This window comes from Lycium barbarum, chromosome 3 (genome assembly GCF_019175385.1).
Source record: "Lycium barbarum isolate Lr01 chromosome 3, ASM1917538v2, whole genome shotgun sequence".
Classification (NCBI taxonomy): Eukaryota; Viridiplantae; Streptophyta; class Magnoliopsida; order Solanales; family Solanaceae; genus Lycium; species Lycium barbarum.
Window position 1 is genome coordinate 127,093,496 of NC_083339.1, and position 18,143 is coordinate 127,111,638.

The window sequence follows — 18,143 nt, forward strand, 5'->3', positions numbered from 1 at the left end:
GTCATAAGTTGATGACTTTTTTTCTTTGAAATTACAATATGACCCACTACTTGAGTTAAGGAAGAATTTTGTGTTTCTAATATTAATACAGCTTAATCGATTGTTACTGTTCAATTGTTTATTTCTAATCCGGTAGCCCATAGCTACACGTCATTTGCAGAAGAATTTTACTGTTGCTAATTAAATGCTAACACTGTTTTATCGATGCTCTTGTTTTACCAAAAGTTAGTACCTCACACACCAAGTAATCCCTGTGAAATGACCAAATCACCCTTCAGCAAGCTTTGACCAGGCAGTCTTTTCAAATAAAAGGGCTGCTTGCACATTCGAATCATTGTGCGGCTTCGGGAGTAGGGATGGGGTGTCCTTTTCTACTCTATTAGCATCCATGAAAGGAGGGATGAGCTAGTAATTTTCTCAATGGTAAGCAAAAATTGTTTGAAGTTTTACGGAATTTAGAAGTAGATTAAAAGATGTGATAAAGTTAATATACTAATAAATATCGAAACTTTTTTTTTATTATTTTCATAATAGTGTTTCTAAAGTAATCTTTTTATTAATCGTGATGTTTGAGTCCCCGCGCGCGCACATTTCACAGAATATCTGCTGCCTCTTACGAGCACAAGTATGAATAATTTTGTCCATCAAGTATCGGATAAATTGAAAGAAACCACTAAATATTTTTTCCTTTGTTGATATTTGAATTTGAGGCTACATCTTTCTTTTTCAATGCTAAGTATTGAAAAAGTTTTAAAATATGATGTCTCGGTCTGTTTACATGTATCTCGACTATTTTATTGATACAGCTGCTATCTTTTACTAACACAAATATCAAATAATTTACTAATCAAGCTTTGGACAAATAAGAAAAATCCTCCAATATTTTTACCTCCGCTAGCTGAAAGTTAAACCTGAGGCCCCATCTTTCTTTTGCACTACTAAAGTATCGAAGAAGTATTGATTAAAGAAAAAGTTCTTTGACAAGAAATTAATTTCAGGACAAGTATAATAAATTTGCAACAAATTAAAGAAGTTAGTATTAGCTAGATACTCACTGTATGCAGAGAAAGACGCTGTAGGAGACTAACAAAAAAGAAATCCTTACGTGTACGTTGTATATGGAACTTATGGCCCTGTGGGTGTTATAATACTGGAGTCTACTTTGTATTTATGTATCCAAATTTACTGTGCCCATGAAATAATGATCTTCTGTTTGTTTTTGTTCGGCTTCTTTCTTTTTCTTCCTTGTCTTCACCACTCCATTTGCTGATAGCTGATAATCAAGTTTGGAACGGTGTGATTGGGTCAAGAACCCTATCAAATACTCACCCCAACCCCACCCCCGTCCCCCCACCCCCCAAAAAAAGAAAATTAAAAAAAAAAAGTTTTTATTTTTTCTGCCGAACCTCACCTTGAAGTTTATTAAAGGGGGTGAGTCTTCAACAATATCTGGCAAAGGACAAAGGTTATGAGAGAAAGCTGATGAAAAGCTAAAAGAAAGCTGATGATAACCGAAAGGGAGAAAGCTAAGAAGAAAAAAGAGCCTTTTTATTATTTTCCTCTCCTTGGTGTTAGCTGTATCTTCTTCTTCTTCTCCTCTTCTCATGACCCAATTCCCATCTCTCTCTTCTCTCCATAGTTTATCATGTTGTAATTAACCCTTTTTTTATTCTTCCAAAAACCTAAGATTAATACACCCACTAGCCCTTACTCTTTTCACTGAATTTCAATAGCAGTCATGTTAAGCAATAATCCCTCTTCTTCGTCCGACCCTTTTATTTCCTCAGAGACTGGAAACAATGCTAGTAGAAGAAAAAGAAGGCCGGCAGGAACCCCAGGTATGCAAAATTCAAGATTCTATTTTCGAAAAAAAAAAAATCAATTACATGGAACGAAGAACTGGTTGATTTCTTGATTTCAATTTCTTTCACAAAGATAGTCACTTTCTAAGACAATAACTATTAGTAGTTGAACGAATAACTTAGAAATCAACTCAACGAAGAAGGAAAGAGGACAGTGATATGGTGCAGTCTTAAAAATTCAATTCTCTTGTTTATCCTAAAAATATTTTGATTATTTATTAACTCTGACTGAATGAAATTCTACTAGATCCGGATGCCGAAGTGGTATCACTCTCACCAAAAACCTTACTGGAATCTGATCGATACGTATGCGAGATCTGTAACCAGGGATTTCAGAGGGACCAAAATTTACAGATGCATAGACGAAGACATAAGGTGCCATGGAAACTGCTCAAAAGAGAAACACCAATTGTGCGAAAGCGCGTTTTCGTTTGTCCAGAGCCTACTTGTCTCCACCATGACCCTTGTCATGCCTTAGGCGATCTCGTCGGTATTAAAAAGCACTTTAGAAGAAAACACAGCAATCATAAGCAATGGGTTTGTGAGAAATGCTCGAAAGGCTATGCAGTTCAGTCCGATTACAAAGCTCATCTTAAAACTTGTGGTACTCGTGGCCATTCTTGTGATTGTGGCCGTGTTTTTTCAAGGTATCGTCTTCTACTCTTTTTTATTTTGCTTTAATGGTGTTCTCGAGATACGCTTGATTTTCTTGGACTACTACTATATTCAGCTAAAAAAAAAAAAAAAGATTCTTAAAATCTACGAATGAGCAAGTACGAATGTCATGTCTCGGTCATAACAAAACAATTTCTTTTTGAGGGTTTTCGGGTTTTTTGATTCTGTAACGGCTGTTTAGGCTTTTGGAAGAAGAGGAAAATACAAAGTCCGCAAAATTAGTAAGCTGTTTCCATATAATAGCTGCCTTAAGAAGATTATATTTTATACTTTAAACAGTCTAAAAATAGTCTTTCATAGGTCATTCTTGACGCTTAAAGTGATTTATTTAATTAAAAAATTTAAGAATCTGAATCCGTTTCGTTCAATTAATCAAAGTGTTTTTGCTTTCTTAATATTTTTCTTTATTCTATGCTTCCTAGAGGAATGAAATTGACTCCCCCGACAAAACATTCTGCTTGCTAATTAAGAAGAATGAGGATGTTAGTTATCCTTCTTTTTTCTTTTATCCTTCTTTATATTTTTTTTCTTATCGTCCGTTAAATGTGTATTTATGAAGACCATCTTGGTCTAGCTAATTTCTTGTAATTTTACTAAGCATAGTTATGCTTTTCTTCTTAGTCACTTGCTCCCACATTCATCAATGATGAGTTGAAAGCATTTTGAATCATTACATACTACCAGCATTTGATGAAGTTGTCCTTTGTTTTTTGTTTTTTTTTTTGTTTTTTTCACTTTTTCCGAAAATCATTACCACTTTACTTTTATTCAAAAAAGTAAATTACTATTTGCATGACGAAAAAATGATTCTTCTTATAGGGTGGAGAGCTTCATCGAGCATCAAGATGCTTGTAGCATTGGCAGGCTCCGATCTGAATCACAATCTATACATCCACCTTGCCTTTCTCGCACAGCTTCAAGTCCTAGCCCGTCAAGCGACACAAATCTCAGCACAGCACCATGGTCTAGTACATTGCTCAAAAATCTGTCATCTGTTAATAATCCAAATATCATCTTGAATTCCAAAAAGCAACACAATTTAGAGCTTCAGCTTTTGACTACAACTACATCATCATCTAGCCCGGCCTTTGATGTCTCGGTATCGTCTAAACGGAACGAAGATCACTCAACTTACAATCTCCAACTCTCCATTGGTTCCAACGAGTCGTCAGAAAACGCGAACGATAAGCGTAATTCAGATGCTTTGAGGCTTAAGGATGAAGCGACTGAGCAGCTAAGGTTAGCCATGTCAGAAAAGGCGTATGCCGAAGAGGCGAGGCAACAAGCTAAGCGTCAGATCGAGTTGGCCGAGCAGGAATTTGCTAATGCTAAGAGAATAAGGCAACAAGCACAAGTGGAGTTGGATAAGGCTAATGCTTTGAAAGAACATGCCATCAAGCAAATCAACTCTACTCTCTCGCAAATCACTTGTCATTCTTGCAAACAGAAATTCCAATCAACTCCAAGAGTTAATACTGTAGATGATAACAACTCGTTGGCATTGAGTTATATTTCTTCAGGTTTAACTGAAGGTCATCATGAAGTTGCCAAGAATATCAACCTAACCGAACATCTCAAACTTTCTCAACGTTAGTTCCTTATGTGTATTTCTTCTATCTCTTTAGTTACTTTATTTTCTGTATGTTTGTTGATTATATGATTATAGCTAGAAGTGTCGTAAGGGTGCTGCTGCTAAGAATAGTTAATGATGGGAGGAGGGGTTGTATGAAAAATGAGTAATTGGTGTTATTTGTTTATTTAATTCTTGCACGGTGACTGTCATAATGGTGTTTTCAGCAAGGGCAATAATGTGAGATTTCTTGGTATCAAATTTTGCAGGGGTTCTTGATTCTACACTAGTACTCATCAATATAATATTTCTGTCTCAATTTTTTTTTAGTTAGTTCCAAAAAATTATACATTCTTACATTTAATAATTTAATTTTAATTTCTCATTTTACCTTCACTGAAATGGTTTATAATCATGTCTATGACGTGTTTTAAGAGGAGTGCATATACTTCCTTTCTGCATTAAGAGGAGTGCATTACAGGAGATGACTGCAACTAACATTTCTTTACACAAATTAAGAGTGCATATTACTTTCTACATTATGAAGTAAGTTTAAAGTGTGATTCGACTATATTTTGTGTTCGCGGGACACTAGTGTTTGAAGTACTACAACACCAGTGACAGTAATCCGTTCTATATTGAAAGGAAATAATTCTAAACCTCAAGTATTAGGAGGGGATTAAGTTACTTAAGAAAACCCTATGAATTCAGTGGATTCAAATTTATCTATGCTTCTTCTTCATTTCTGTTTTACTTTGTTATTTAGTTTCTAAAAATATTATTTTCGAATAGATAACAGAACCTATTTCGAGCATGTTTGGATGGGCTTATGCCTTTAAGCTGAAAACAGCTTATAAGTCAAAAAAAATAAGTTGGGGTAATCCAACTTATTTTTTTTGGCTTATAAGTTATTTTCAGCTTATAAGCTGCTTTAGATAAGCTAAGTCAAATGGACTCAATTATTTTTTTGAGCTTATTTTAAGTACAAAAATACTTTAAGCTGGTCAGCCAAACACTAAAAAAAGCTAAAAACAGCTTATAAGCCAACTTATAAGCCAATCCAAACGGGCTCTTCATTGAGTTGAGTGAGCTGTAGTCTTCTTTCATCAGAATTAAAAAAAGAAAAAAGAAAAAAAGGAAACAGAGAAAAACAGAGAATTAAATTATATTATCTGGTCTCTACCTTCAAATTTTGGCAGTGAGTTAGATTTTGCGTTTGGACTATTTGGAGATCTTTGTTGGCTGAGGTGGTCAGAAGAAAATGGTGGTGACCCCAGTGAGTCTAGGCAATAAAGAAATGTACTGTGAATAAAATAATTGCTTAAAATTTGAAAAAACAAGAGAAAAGCAGAGAGAGAAAGAGGGGAATCAGATAATAGTCCTTTTCCCTCCTGCTAGTCTGCATCCTTATAAATGTTAAAGGAGAAAACACCATGTTTTTCAGTGCCAAAGTTGTAAATGGTTAATGACAGACTAGTCTCTTTCAAACTCTCAGACACAAACAAACTCCATTATATTCATTCACAAGTACTAGTCATCACAGCCCCCTTTTTTCCCTATTTTTTCTTTTTTTTTTTGTTTTCTTTTTCAACTTCCTTACTCCAATCTCTTTGTTTCTCTCTTCATTCATCAGAATCAGTAATGCTGCTGAAACAATGAGACAGTGTGAGTACAGTTAAAGTGAATGTCTGAGAAAAAAGACCAAAGCATCTTTCCTTATTATGCAGAGACCGTTCTTGGTGTTCCTCTTTCATGACTTAGTCCCAAAGATTTTTACTTGTACTTCCCTATATCTCTTTCTTTTGCTAAATTACATACAACCCCTTGAACGGTCTTTATCTTTGTTATTACACTCTTTTTTTCTTTTAATTTATCATGTTTGGTATTCGGTTTGGCTTTTTCAATAATTCGAATTCGTGTCGCGTAAGATCTATTAAGTGCGTGTCTTATAATACTTTTTTTTTCTTAGGGTTCGAAACCCGAGAGTTTTAATTAAAGTAGAGATTATATTAATCTCACGACAACCTTAGGGTAGTTATTATACACATTCTAATTTAAAAGATTTAACTCATATACATCATAAGTGTAAATAATTTTTCACATTATTGATGTAATTTTATCTTTTCTATAGTAGTTTTATTTTCCACATAATTTATTTCAATTATTATCACTATTAGACGTACTTATCTTTTAGACGATGTGATAGTGTAATTTTTTAAGACCACCTAGTATATAGAAGGCAAAGTCTAATTTAAAAACTTCGTGTGATTGGCATGGAGATTACCAAAATATGTCTTAACTTTTAACTTACTTCATCCATTCACAAAGAAATTAACATTTTTGCTTTCGTAGATTTTATTGGCAATTTAATCATGACGGAATATCAAACTACTGTATACATTATTTCATTTAATCGTTGACTAAATCATGTCAACTCGAATGGAAGAGTACATTAGTTCAGTTACTACTACCATAATGTTATTTAAATGAATAAAATCATTTTTTTTGCACTCAGGACAGACAATTAACAACAGACAAAGATTCTTCTTTTATGTCTTTTCAACGAAGACCATCGACTGTCAACTACAATCAAAATGATCATTATTCCTTTTAACTAAAAAAATTCCCTGTCCTTTTAACTAGCAAAGCTTAACCAATTTTCTCTATCCTTTATTTATTAAATTGCCTTTTAAGTATCTACAGAGAAAGAGAAAGAGAGGAGAAAATTAGTTCAAACAATTTTTTACGAATAGGGACTTGGAAAATAGATGCAGATGAGACTTGAGAGCTGGCATTAAATTGGCGGACTAGTTAAAGAAGCCGATAATAAACATGAAACGTAAGAGAAATTATAATAATTGTGAAGATTGTGAAAATTATGAAGATTAGAAGTTTAGAACAAAATAGATCTTTTAGTTGTAGTGGTTCGTTAATAACTAGTGTTTGGATGGAAGATCAAAGAAAAGAAGATCTTTGTCTATTGTTTAGAATTTGATGCTGTCTTCGATTTTAAAATCAGCTCGGGGGTGGGGTGGGGGAATCAATTTTACACATTTTTTAAAATAAGGCTAAAGAATAAAATATGGTAATTGCGAAGGTAGTGTCTCATCAATTATTTCGCTTGCATAAACTGTACTCTTTCCATGACGTAGTGTGATTGAGTATTGAATTTAAAAAAACAAAGAATATTTTTTGGAATTATTATTTTACATGTGTATCATAACATTTATTTGACTAGCACTTTTGAAACTTGATAAGACATGATCATTGGGCCTAATTCAACACTAAGAATTAGCTCAAAATGTAAAGATTTCTCAAGATTAAATGAGGAGACAACATCTCATTTAGCACACCTATATGAAACACTTAAGATTCCCATGCACATGGATATTTGAAACATGGACAATATAATATGGGAGCCAAAATGAGTATACCAAGAATAAGATCTAGTCTAGATTATATATCATATTGAAATTCGTGACCATTTCATCTAAAAATTAAATTAGTTATAGAGAACATACTTTTATTTGCTTAATTATTATGTCGATGAGACTCGAACCCAAGATTTTTACAAACTCTATCACCATGTTAAGAGATACACCTCAGGCCTAACTACTCATTTCCTTTACCGACGTTTGTTGACCATCTCATATAAAAGTTTAAGCTTTTAGAAAGATAAAGTTTTAATTTACTGAATTATTATGTGTTTTACGAAACTTGTAATCTTAAATATATGCCATAACATTTGTGTGGTTATAAAAAATTGTCATTAAAGGTAAAACAAAATGTTCATCATAAAATTATATTAATTTTTAGTAAAATTATTTTTTCATAACAGACTAATAAAAAAAATAATGCAATCTTTTCTAGAACGAAGGAAGTATAAGTTTCTTTGTCACTTCACACAAGAGGTGTAGGAAATATTGTCGAGACAGAGTACCCGATACGGTATAATATGAGGGTACAAAATGTATTTTTGCGGGGTGTTTACACTTTACCTCAAACTACATTAATTTACTATGGTTATAAAATTTAATGAGATAATAATATATATTGATTAATTATAATTGAATTGAAAATTATAATTAAATTAGAGAAATTTATATGTAAAGTGTAAACACATCTATTCATCTATTTGTTTGACACGAATTAAATTACCATAATTGGAGTGGGATCTAATTAGCCCATTTCGGAAAGTTTGGACAAGGTCCCGTCGTATCAGCGAAGCTCCCGACGATTCTTGGAAATTTTCTCGTCAGCACGCATTCGGCAATTCAAACAAAAGGTACAGAAATTAATTTCGTCCTGAAAGACACATAGAGTGAGTGACAAAGGTGCTTATAAGGTTCCTAGATTGGTTAAAAATATAATTAAGTAAGTAAAAATATTTATATCTAACCATTTTAATTTTTAGATGGTATGATCACACAATTCATATATTCGACTCATGAAAATAATAAGAAAATTGATCTTGAGTCTAACTAGACTCTAAAATCTAGTTTAAAAGGGTTAAAATTGCTTCAGACTATATAAAGAGAAAAAAGTTAAGTCCACCCGATGTTGGACCCAACTCCACCTTCCACGTTTAGGATAGGACTTTAGAGCGTGAACAATATAAGACGCGGCCCAACATCAGGTAATTCATGAAAATGGGAATTGATATACCATAATAAGAAAGGAGTATTGACATGTACATACAACCTCAAGAAAGAATTTACGTGTTTTTAACCAAATATTTTTTAGTATTTTAAGCCTAAAAAATGACATTCAATAGTTTTCTCATTAAATTTCTCCATTTTTTCCTCTTTCATTCGATCCGTATGTATCTCTCTCCTCCATTTCTCTCTCTCTTCATCCTATCTCCTAAAATTTGTCCTCTATTTTTCCCTCTCTTTCATTCTATCTCCTTAAATCTCTCTAATTAAAATCGATATTCTATTAAAATATATCTTATATATTTTTATGCAGTATTGAATGATAATGGTTACCAATTTCAGCTCAAAATATGTGTCTATGTGATATAAATTGTATGTATATTAGCATAATCACTACTTCATATTAAATTAATAGAAATTAGTGACGGACAAATTCAATAACTAAACATGATTAGACGTCCAGCTTTGACAAATTTAACGGAAAAGAGGTATATTTGAACCACTTTGCTAACAGCAAGGGTATTTTTGGTAAAGTATAATGAATGGTAAAATTAATCTTTTTGTATAGTAGAGGGTACCTTTCCTGATATCCAATTATTGGAAAAGAAAGAATTGTCATGTCTTATTTGGAAAATCAATAATCGCAAGATTAGAAAAGAAATTTAACCGATTTTATGAATTTAGGTAACACATCTAATTTTCTTTTTAGATAATTCGATAGGATAGATTCTGTGAGGTGATGAAACAAACTTCTCTAAACAAAAAGACATCTCTATCGCAGGGCATATGTTTCACATACAGAAAAAGAGTGATTTGATATATTTGTCACATATATACTTTGGAAAAAATGCCCCATGGTGGTGGCATTTTCTTTATCCACGTACTGTGCATTCTACAGAATCAAATACAAAATAACAAAAATTAGGCAAGACAATGCCCACCTTCCTAATTCGTTTTCTACTGCTTATAGAGACAGCTTATCCTTCAACTGTTACCAAAGGAGACAACAACGATGAATCTTTCAGGTGAAAAAATATGAGTCCGGAGCCAAAATGGCTTGTTTTTGGAGCTAATAGCCCAAAATAGGATGCGTTTTTTTTTTATACCAAAATGGGTATTTCGTTGGTTATCCAACGAAATACCCACAATCAACACTGTTCTGCTCCGGAATTATTTGTTGCATTTCGCTACACTTGTAGCGAAATGTAACAATTTTTTTTTTTTTTTTTGCATTTCGTTGGTATATGAACGAAATAGGATTTTTTTTTTTTGTATTTCGTTTATTAAAAAACGAAATATGAATTTTTTTTTTTATTTCGTTCATATAAAAACGAAATAGGATAATTTTTTTTTTGTATTTCGTTTATAAAAAAATGAAATAATTTTTTTTATTTCGTTTATATAAAAATGAAATAGGAATATATATATATATATATAAATATATATATTTGTATTTCATTCATATACCAATGAAATAGGATAAAAAACAATTGTATTTCATTTATATAAAAACGAAATAGGAATTTTTTTTTCGTTTATATACCAACGAAATGTTTTGTTCCATTTCGCAGGTATATAACGAAAACCCCCCTTTTTTTACCGTTTTTCTGCTCTCCATATCGCTATGGTTTTAATTTTATTTTTTTGTTCATTTCTGTTGGTTCAATTAGTTTCAGACATGGAGAGCAGAAAAACGGTAAAAAAAAACGGGGGGGGGGGGGGGGGGGGGGGGGGGTTCGTTATATACCTGCGAAATGGAACAAAACATTTCGTTGGTATATAAACGAAAAAAAACATTATTTTCCAATTTCGTTTTTATATAAATGAAATACAAAAAAAAAATATTTATCCTATTTCATTGGTATATGAATGAAATACAATATATATATATATATATATATATATATATATATATATATATATATATATATATATATATTCCTATTTCGTTTTTATATAAACGAAATAAAAAAAAATATTTTCCTATTTCGTTTTTATATAAACGAAATACAAAAATAAAAAAATAAAAATTTATCCTATTTCGTTCATATACCAACGAAATACAAAAAAAAAAAATTATATTTTCCTATTTCGTTTTTATATAAACGAAATAAAAAAAATATTTATTTCGTTTTTTTATAAACGAAATACAAAAAAAAAATTATCCTATTTCGTTCATATACCAACGAAATACAAAAAAAAAAAAATATATTTTCCTATTTCGTTTTTATATGAACGAAATAAAAAAAAAATCATATTTCGTTTTTTAATAAACGAAATACAAAAAAAAAATCCTATTTCGTTCATATACTAACGAAATGCAAAAAAAAAAAAAATATTTGTTACATTTCGCTACAAGTGTAGCGAAATGTAACAAATAATTCCGGACCGGAACAGTGTTGATTGTGGGTATTTCGTTGGATAACCAACGAAATACCCATTTTGGTATAAAAAAAAACGCACCCTATTTTGGGCTATTAGCTCAAAAAACAAGCTATTTTGACTCCGGGCTCGAAAAAATATGCTATTTTCTTGATTCATTTGTAGCCGTGAACTTATTTTTTCAATTAACAGTTTTTTATTTTGTTTTTTTGTGTTGAGTGATGTCTCCCAAGAATTTCCAATTATTTCAGCTATTATTAGTAGAAAACAAGTACTAAACTCGTTATAGATAGTTCCAATAATAGATTCTGATTTTCGTTGATAATAAGGGCTAGCTGACAGCAGTATAAAATTTGCGGGGTGTTGTGTCATTAACGTGACATTATCCAAATGCCCGTGTATTTAAAGAAGTGGCTTACATTAAGCACTGCATTAGGTAATGGTCTTCTCAATGGTCTTCTCAACTTTTCTACATCATTTTCTGGTAGCAATTAGTGAGCAACTCAACATGCATATTCTAATACAGAAGGCATTAGAAAAGTGAAAGTTACGTTGGTGGTGCTATTTTGATTAGGGCCGTTAAATGGACGGATTGTCCTGAATTTGGACGAATTAAGATGAGATGAGTTAAAAAATGGGCAGATCATTAGTTCGTCCAAACTTCAGCAAGTTTTGGCGGGTCATATTTTCATTGGCGCCCCTAACTATGATCATGAAAAAATGCTATGTAGGCGGTGCTATTGTGATTAGGGGGGTCAAATAGGCGGATTATACTGAATTTGATTTAGTTAAGATGGGTTAAGTTAATAAATAGGTGAATCATTAACCCGCAGGGTGGGGTGAGTCATATTTTTACTGCCATCCCTAATTGCGATTGTGAAATTTGGATCCGTCTCCTCCCATTATAGTTTCTCTTTATTTTTTCAAGTACCCATTTGGACAGGTGACAAACTGACAACTGTGTCCTATTTAAAATTTTAAAGATCTAGATTATATTCATTTAATAAAAACTCCAACTATAAAGCAATAGATTTTGAAAAGACAATTACAACTTTGGCGAGAAAAATCTGATGCTAAACAATGGATTAAATGTATGGAAGAGTCATTGGCTATCAAACAAAGGTATGAAGAGTCATATATAAATTCTATTCTTTTACTGTTTCCACATCCAACACTTTTATTAGAGGCTTTGTGTATAGAACAATTTTTATTTATTTATTACGTTTGCTCTAACATGAATTTTATGTCACTAGTAACTTCATACAAGGAGTTAATTCCTTAGTAATTTTGCATTTTTTACTTAAATAAAGAAACCCCGAAATGTTGGACGTATCTTTTGAATTCAATAGAATCAGAATACAATATAATTGTCTTTAAACATATTTGACAATATAAGAAAAGATCCTGGCATTCGAAAAAGAAAAAAAAGAACCTCATTCACATCACTTTCTACATAGAAGTTATCCTAAATAGTCAGAATACTTATGCATTTGTATACTACTAGAGTAATGTCGTTTTGTTTTTATCAACGATTTAAATAGTCTAGTATAACATTCCTAATTTAAAATCTTGTATGATTGAGTTGAATTATTTCTGGAATTTTAAACTTTCAAACAAGGTATGATTAATTTATTTTACAGGAATTCCAATAATTTCCTTACCGAAGCTAGAGATTTGGAGTTTTACTGAAACTTAGAAATTTAACCAAGATTCTCATTTATTTTGAAGGAATTCCATTTTTTTTTTAAACCAAAGTTACAGATACTTTCCTAAAATTTATTTCTTGACTATGGTTAGAATGTTCGGTAAATTATTTTATTCTAAACTTTTTTAATTTAGATGGAACAAGTGTCACTATTCCAAATATAATAAGTACTTTTGAAATGGATAGAAATTGTACTAGAGAGGAACCGACCCATGAAGTTCTTAGAAATCTTTATTATTGTATATTAGTCATGAATTAAAGATCTACCACATTTGAATTAGCTGATGCTGACGCGATGAGGTTACTCATCAATCAAAAGAATGATATATTAAATTAATAAATATTCAACACTTATATATCCTCCTTTGAAGTATTTTTAATATTTTATCCTTAACATTCTAATTCTCAAAATACCCTTTTCAAAATAAAATTCTTAATTTTCTCTTCACTATGTATATGTTGTTTCTCATTTTCTTTAAAATGATACTTTTGATTTAATTTCTTTTTGTAAATGTTTGAAGGATATTTCAGTCGCTTTAGGAAAAAGAGCAATTCATAACCACTTTTTTACCACACACATGAAAAACCTATTAGTGTAATGTTTTAACACTTCTATCCAAACACGTAATTATTTATTTATAAAATAACTTTGACACTTAAAATATTTTTCAACATTTAAAACTTATCAATATTTTATAATGAGTTAATCCAAACGGGTTCATATATATATATATATATTTAACGAGTTTTAACTATCAATGCAGGAAATCTTCAAGTGTGACTTGTATGAATTACTCAATGCGATGAAAAAAAAAAACTACTCAATGCGGACGCGATCAGGTCACACTCATCAATCAAAATATTGCTATCAAACAGTAATAAATCCAAACACTTGTATCAGAGAATAGATTAACTGTACAAAATGACCTTGAGGATGGTGAATGCGATGATTACAATTTAAAGTGTTTTCACTTAATAGTTCAATACGTGAAATGAAGCCCATAGGCGGTAAGCGTATAATTGCACGTTTTGGTTCTTTTATAAAGGAGCTTTTTGATATGTTTTAGAATTTCAGATTTGACGCTTTGACTTTTGGACTCTCCCACAGAAACTTCTCTTTTTGGATGTAAAGGTAAGTCACCCCACTCACATGGTCTGTTTCTTGACTTATCATAAATTATCTCCTCCTCCTTAAAGCCTTAAAGCGATAATACAAATAGATCAAAAGATTCCCACAATTACTTGGACCCATCCTTCTTCATGCATTCATGATTAGGGTTTGTTGTCTTCCCCTTTTCACTTTTTTTTCCCCTCTCGTTAATGATATATATATATATAATAATTTGCATATTTTATATTTTCCATATAACTAAATGCTCTCTATATACTCCCTATTCTCACTCTTTTTTATTTTAACCGTCTTGTATTTGAAATTCACTAATCCGCCTAGCTCAAATTAGTATCTTTTAGGGCTCATTTAATTAAGAAGAAAGCATTCTATATTAAGAATTCCGGGACTTGAACTTGAGACTTCTAGTTAATGGTGGAAGGATCCCATCTAGGGATGACAAAATTAGTTCATGAAAACATGCCCGCCCATTCCGCTCAAGTTGGTGGCTCTTCACCTGTTGCTCATTTATTTACTCAACCCATTTAGATCTGTCCAACTCAACCATCTAAGAATTTGGCTGATATGTAGTCTAAATTGATTCATGAGGAACTTTAATTTATCAGAATATTTTTTAAGATACTTTTTTGTTTGACATGTTACATATAATAATAATAATAATAATAATAATAATAATAATAATAATAATAATAAATATTAGGTATTATATATGACTCATTGTTTAGCCCATTTTAACCAATCCGTTTCAGAGTAACCCTTGACCCGCTCATTACTCAGTCTATTTTTGTCCATCAAAGTTTAGCTCAACCCACCATTTGACACCCTTAATCCCATCCATCTCACCATATCCTTCTATGGTTCCTCTCTCTTCTCAGATCCTTCCTCCCAAAGGATATGTCTATTCAAAGAAGCTGCTTATTAGGTTGTGAATAAAAACATACACCCACACAGTACTCTTTTGTGTTTATCTTTTTATTCTTTTTCAAGTGTGTGTGACATGTTACCACTTATGAATCCTTTTTTTCTGAATGTTACTTTTTGTTTGTTTTTCGTCCTGCGAATGCTCCATCACCAGTGGAAGCACAGAATTCCCATGCTTTATGCTCCCAAGTGGTGACAAATCCCACTAGCTAGAGTATCAAGAAACAAACAGAAAATTTCAAAGATGTTGTGAAAACTTGTCAAGTACCATATTATGATGATTCCATAAAATAAAAAAAATAAAAAAATCCTTGATTGTGAAAAATGCCTAATACTTTCTGGGGCATTTTGTCTTTGGTAAGAGATATATGATCCCACTACCTATGGGTCATGAGGCACATGGAGACTAAAAGGGTCTCCTTCCCACAAAAGGCTAACACATCTCAACCCAAAAAGAAAAAGAGAGAAAAGGGGTATTGAAAAGAAAGAAAAAGGAGAGAGCACACCATGCTCCCTGTCTTAATATGTAATTGTACTTCACTCTTTTTCTTTAGTTTTCCTCTTTGGAGAAGAATAAAGTAAGCTTTGAGTATTTTTCTTGTCCCTCTATTCTTTCCATTTTCCCTTTGTGGGTTGGGGGAAGGGCCAGGACGGAGCCCAATATTTTCGATATGTGTAACATAGTTATATATGTGAAAATTATCAAAGTTTTAATACCAATCTATACTTTTCCCGTTCCACATTACTTGAGACGATTCATAACATGAGGGTCAGTCTATCTAATTTTCGATATGAATTCAGACATAGAATTTTCAAGTTTTAAAAATAAAATTTACTTATTTTGAAACTACGTAAAGAGTACTATATGTCACAAAAATTAACAATTTACATTATATAAAAGATATAGTTTGAAAAAAAAAAATCAAAGTCAAATAAAAACTCCTTTGGCTGATCTCTAAATAATGACCGTCATATAAAATGGGACAAAAAGAGTAATATTTTGATACATAATTAAAAAGAATATAATGGATTCAACGATATAAAGTTCAAAAATTAAACAGAACTCATCAAGTTTAAATTATAGATTTGTTTCCGGAAGGGATGGAAAGAGAGAAGAGTAAGAGAACATATGAAGTCTCCAAGAAACAACACTTTTTATGAAAATGAAAATATCTATAAATTGATTTCTATGCAAGCTGTGACAAACTTTATAAACCTAAGAGACCTCACACAACTAAAGCTGGTCTGGATGTCTCTTTCTTTAGTTGGCTTATGTCCATTAAGCTTGCAAATTCAAAAAGGCTCTCTCTGCCTTGCTTGAACCTCAAATGCCCCATTTCCTCACAATTGACTACTAGTACTACTTCTACTAGCTAATGGAGGAAGTGGTCTACTATGATCCACTCTATTACAAGTTGTTTTCCTTTTTGACCTTTTCCTTTTTTTCCATATTCACGAACTATTAAGCGGAGCTAGCAAGTTATCTACGGGTTCTCTGCTGAATTCAATAGCTTCAGTCCGAATCTTATATTTATATTAAAAAAATTCATTAAATATGTATAAGGATTAAATTCATTTCAATTGCTAATACTTGATGTCGCTGTCCTAGAATTTAAATATCAGAAAGTTCAAATCCTCGCTCCGCTTTCTATTTTAATTTGTCACTGGCCTGAACCACTAAAAATTGTGAACGTAAAAAGTGTCCTTACAGAGAAGAAACCAAATTTCAAAAAGTAGCTTGGCAAAGTGAACCTAATAATAAAGTAGGAAACAGTATTTATGTTTAACTGAAAATGCTATCGGTAGACATTCCAATGGCGACAAGGGGGCAATGGATTCATTAATACTGACTTAATAAGGTGGCAGTGGGATCCCCTAATTTGATGCATATATTTCTCGAGAAACAAAAGTCCCTTAAGATTTGAAGTAACCTAAACAATAAGCAAAGTGATATGACATTTTAACGGATTGACACAACACAATCATCTAATATGTGGTAGAATAGAGAAATTATTGATAGTTAAAGTTTTTTCGTTAAATGAGTTAATACGTGGCACTAGTCAAAATTAATCGAATTGGTAAATTTTGGATACCAAATGATTAAACCAAAGAGAAAAAGAACAGGGACAAGCTAGCTAAAGGAATAATCTCAATAACTAGATGGGTTCTATGGTGTAGGCCTCAAAAGATTCCTCAACAGTGCACTTTTCATAGCCTAATTTAATGTTTCACCAAAAGTAATTATTATCCCTAAGTTCCAAATTATCTCCGACTGACTTAAAGTGTTTTCAGAAATTTCTCTTGAAACTAAAAGAAGGATGCTTGTGATGATTATTTTGGAAAAATTGTGGTGCCAAATTAAAACGAAATTATCAGAAAATACTAAGAAGGATATGACTCTTTAACTAGTGGGTTCAAGATCATGTGGGCTAGTCCTCAAAGTAATACAATCACACATCACTGCCTTTTTTCCAGTGTGGAGAATTGGGCCTATAACGTCAGTGGCCCAGTACTATATAAAATCAAGGTCCATGTGCCAACGGAAAATAGGCCCGGAGAATCTGAAAATGTCACTGGGAGTGGATTCTCCAATATGACTTCCGCGTGCCAGCGAGGGAAGTTATTTTCCGAACTTTTAAGGAGAATGTATTCTTAGAAAAAGTAATTTTCCAATTAGTTTTGGTCGATCAAATATGAAAAAATTAGAAAGCATTTTCTCCTTCATACCAGTCTCGCCATTTGTGAGTGAAGACCATTATTTCAACTTGAAGAACTCTTAAAATCAGCTTTTCAAACTTCAAATTATCTTTTCAAGTTGAAGTTGAAATGTTTAAAACGTAAAACAAACAATTATACTTTTCAAATATTATTTATGGACAGACGGTGACCCAATGTTCAACATTTGAAGTGCATATAAATAGGTGACTATAACAAAATTCTCACACATATAATTCAAGTCAAAAGCATTGGATACATCTTTTTTTTTTTTTTTTTTTTTGGGTACACATTGTATACATCAGCATACATGCATTTGCCCCTTACAATACCAAAAATATTTTAACAAAATGAATAGTAAGTAAATTTTATTATCTCGTAGCCTATGAAATCAAGTACACAACATTATTGCACCTCAAAATAATTTTAAAAAAAATCATAATGAAAAATAGCATTGTACAAACGATCCCGGCTAAGTCTTCTTTAGCTGATTTTGAAAGCTTGACCAAACATGCTACATAAATCTGGG

At 31.8% G+C, this 18,143-nt stretch overlaps 1 protein-coding gene across 1 annotated transcript; it reads left to right on the top strand.

Annotated features, from left to right (window-relative positions):
• Window positions 1-1,183: 1,183 nt before the first annotated feature.
• On the top strand, window positions 1,184-4,368 carry LOC132632351 (zinc finger protein SHOOT GRAVITROPISM 5-like). Its single transcript, XM_060348250.1, has 3 exons — window positions 1,184-1,838; window positions 2,110-2,509; window positions 3,357-4,368. Exons 1-3 carry the CDS (start codon window positions 1,739-1,741, stop codon window positions 4,129-4,131), a joined length of 1,275 nt encoding a protein of 424 aa, XP_060204233.1. The 5' UTR covers window positions 1,184-1,738; the 3' UTR covers window positions 4,132-4,368.
• The last annotated feature ends 13,775 nt before the right edge of the window (window positions 4,369-18,143 follow it).